At 46.7% G+C, this 3,850-nt stretch overlaps 1 protein-coding gene across 1 annotated transcript; it reads right to left on the bottom strand.

The window, feature by feature from the left end:
- Positions 1 to 527: 527 nt before the first annotated feature.
- LOC122672299 lies at positions 528 to 3,648 on the bottom strand. Its single transcript, XM_043869794.1, has 3 exons — positions 3,024 to 3,648; positions 2,900 to 2,920; positions 528 to 658 (listed from the first exon to the last, which is right to left on the bottom strand). The coding sequence occupies exons 1-3, from the start codon at positions 3,646 to 3,648 to the stop codon at positions 528 to 530; spliced, it is 777 nt and encodes a 258-aa protein (XP_043725729.1).
- Between the last annotated feature and the right edge of the window lie 202 nt (positions 3,649 to 3,850).

The following is a 3,850-nucleotide window of genomic DNA, read 5'->3' on the forward strand; positions in this document are numbered from 1 at the left end:
TGAATTTAACAAGGTAGCCCGGTGGGTGAGCACCTACATATCATTAAGAAAGAAAACACCAACTCCTTGTAACCATACAGTTCAGCACCAAATGTATAGCCTAAGGTAGGTATCATCCCTTGATTTCTAGGGCTCTACCCATTATGTCACACCCCTATCCCAGGCTTAGGCCATAAGTACAGTCAAGAGGGTGATTAGGATGACACGTGTCACCCCAATTCCTACCAGGATCAACGACACAGTGTCCCCAGCCATAGTCAACAACCAAGGACCTACCCAAATGATTACATTTGCGAAAACGGAAATAAATATTCCATTCACTGTCAGAGTTAATATGAGCGGAAGCAATATTAAAATATAGCAATTATAATATATTTAGCTGGCTAAATGATACAATAATAGTTTAGAGCTGACTACCAACTGACCATGACGTAACTACTCAAAATAATAGTAAGTTATTACAAAAAGTGTTTATGATGGACACAAAGCCCCAAAAGAATCAAAAGTGGGGACAATCCCCAACCACATCAGTGCCCGTAAGCACAATCATCACAGCGGCAACCGTCGCCATGTTCATCTGACACAAACTCAGGCTCCTCTGCGCCAATGCTATCATACTCCGCTAGCTGAGCTTCTAAGCCCGCCAAGTAACCACCATCTGCATCAAAATCTAAAAAGTTGTGTACACGGGGGGGTTAGCTCTACTAAGTCATGGTATATGCTACTGTGATAACTCGGGAGACACTGAGGGTCACTTATCCTATCGCCCCAGTGAAACCTCAATTATCACGAGGGAGCCTATGCCGGTAGAAGCCATAGACCACCCAGTGGCAGACAAAGATAGCCATCACTACCCTTGACCTGGCCTCTCCCACCTCCACAGGCAACAGGTGCTCAGACTATCCAACACATAAACCCTTGTTGGCAAGGATCGTAGCATAAGGGAGCATAAATCCTAGCCACAGATATACAACATGCAAGTCTTATCGTCCCGAGAAGTATTCCGGGTGCATCAACATCCCATTCCATCTAGTACCCGGGTACCAGCACGGCACAGCGCATATAGACTAGGATGGTAAGCAATGAATATAATAAGAATCTCTGGGGTTCCGACACCGTAACCCAATGTAACGAAGTAAAGTAAACATATCAATATTTCATCAAATCGTATCGAACAAGGTTTTATATGCAAAGATGCTGCATGTTAAGGATGAATGCAAGCATAAATACCATCATGTACTATATAGTTATATAATATATATCAAGCCCAAACATCACCCAAAGCCCACTCACAGTTTGCTTGCTTGTCGTTGGGGGTGTTTGGTAAGGTTTGATTTTGTGCACGCACTCCCGTACAGATTCTGAAGTCTGAGGACGAGTGAGACCAATGTTAGAAGTGTATAAGTGGGTCCCATGAAGGGCCCCAACAACTTATTTGAAGTTTGGGTCAAGACAGCAGGGGCGGATGCAGGAACGGAGGCAGCCAGGTGAGTCTGGTCGTGGATCCGTCCAGGCCAAACCCGAAAAATATATGGAACAGACTCACGGGCGGATGTGGAAAATGGATCCGCTCGTGCATCCATCCAAACCCTAAGACATACCTGAGAGTGAACTGAGCTACGGGCGGATTCACCCAGGGAGTCCGCTCGTGGCTCCGCCCAGGCTAAACAGCTAGGTTATACTGGACGGACTAACCGGCGGAAACATGACAGTGGATCTGCTTGTGGATCAGTCGCCAATCTTTCAAAATCTGTGAGGATCCCTACCTCCAGCCCTTCATCCATGGAACCATAGAGGTCCTAGGGTTGGGGAGGTGAGTCCAAACCTTCGTTGGTGGTCCAATACACATAGTCCATTAAAGAACTTAGAGGATTCAAGGGATTGGATTCATCCCCAAGGTTCTTCCCAAACCTAACTAGGTCTTTAATGCTTGACCAGCATTTAGGTCATCAAGCCATGAAGGCACTAAAGGAAAGGGAATATGAGCCTCAAAGGGAGCATTCAATAGGGATTATTGGGTTTCCATAAGAAACCCCAAGCTTGGAATCGATCCCAAGGGGATCTTCAAACCCAAAAATGGAAAAGAGAGGGAGGTAGATGAGGACATTTACCTCAAGGATGGATTAATGGTCGGCTTCCACCTCCATGGCTCCCTTCAAGCTTCCCTCCACCAAAGCCTTCAATGCTCCAAGTCTCCAACGTTTTGGGTAGGTAGGAGAAGTAAATGAGACTTGAAGGCTAAGCTTTGGTCTTATAACAAATCCCTACTTAAGGGTTTGTTTGGCATGGGCCTTAAGAGTCAAAACTTAATTAAAAGCCCACTAGGCCAATGGGTCCACCTATATGGCATACCCACAAGCCAAGGAGACCAAGGGTGAGGCCAACCTTGTCTAGGTGCCTAGATAGGATGTCCGGGGCACGGGGTGTGGGTCCCATATGAGGAAAACACCCAAAAGCCTTAAACAGCACGGGCGGACTAACGGACGGTAGCAGTCTTTGTGAGTCCGCTTGTACATCCGTTGCTGCTGTAAAGGGTAGGATCCCAAGGAAATTGGTTGGGCTTTGGCCCACACTTCAAGGCCAACAAGGGGAAGGCATACTAACATTCATAAGGGCAGTATCTCACCCCTCAACCGTCACGACGTGTCCTTTGTGATTCTGAAGAGTTTCCCGATCGCGATGCTAAGCTCATCGCCGAAAGAGGTGTCTAGGTGTGGGGACACAGAGAACACCTTCCAGTACTCTTCACTCCGGGGACTCGTACTAGAAGGATGGTCGACGAAGTCACCATCGATAAATCTTCCCCACTGCCAGTTAAAGAACCTCTCCTCCACAGGCAAGCCCGTGAACTGGTCAACTATCTTGTGGCTAGGTTTGACCACAAGTGAAAATAGCTCACCAGCGTACATGGCAGCAGAATCTACACGTCATAAGAGAGAGAAAATATAATTAATAGCAAATCCAGACGCGGATGTAACATCCTCCCCACCTTACAAAAATTTCATCCCCAAAATTTTTCTTACCTTGTAAGAATCCAAGAGAAGGGTACTTTGCTCGCATTTCCACCTCAGCTTCCCAGGACGCTTCTTCTTCTAGGTGGTTACACCACTTCACTTTCACATAGTGAATAGGTCTGTTGCGGAGATTCACCACTTTGTTGTCTAAGATCTTCTCAGGTTGTTCCTTATAAGACATATCCGCTGCCAGCTTTGGTGGTTCCTGGGATAGAACATGACTGGGATCATGCATGTACTTCCACAACATAGACACGTGGAAGATATCGTGCATGCCATCCAAGGATGGTGGGAGCGCTAACCTATAAACCACCGGTCCAATCTTCGTAAGAATTTTGTAGGGCCCAATATATCTCGGGCTTAGCTTGCCCTTCTTACTGAACTGCATCACTCCCTTGGTAGGCGATACCTTGAGAAATACCTTGTCACCAATAAGGAATTCTAGATCCTTCTGCCTTTGGTCTGCATAGCCCTTCTGGCTAGACTGGGCAGCCTTGATTCGCTCACGGATCAAGTCCACCTTCTCACAAGTTGCTTGGATCAATTCCGGCCCAAGGATACGCTGCTCACCTACTTCGTTCCAGTACAATGGAGTATGAAACTTCTTCCCATACTGAGCTTCAAATGGAGCCATTCCAACAGTAGCTTGATAACTTTTGTTGTAGGCAAATTCGATAAGCGAGATGTGCTCATCCCAATTGCCCTGCATATCAATGGCACAAGCTCGAAGCATGTCTTCCAATGTCTGTATTGTCCTCTCCGACTGCCCATCGGTCTGTGGATGGAAGGCAGTGCTAAAACTCAATAGGGTGCCCATAGCTCTCTGGAATCCACCC

Source organism: Telopea speciosissima, chromosome 8, assembly GCF_018873765.1.
Source record: "Telopea speciosissima isolate NSW1024214 ecotype Mountain lineage chromosome 8, Tspe_v1, whole genome shotgun sequence".
NCBI classification, from domain to species: Eukaryota; Viridiplantae; Streptophyta; class Magnoliopsida; order Proteales; family Proteaceae; genus Telopea; species Telopea speciosissima.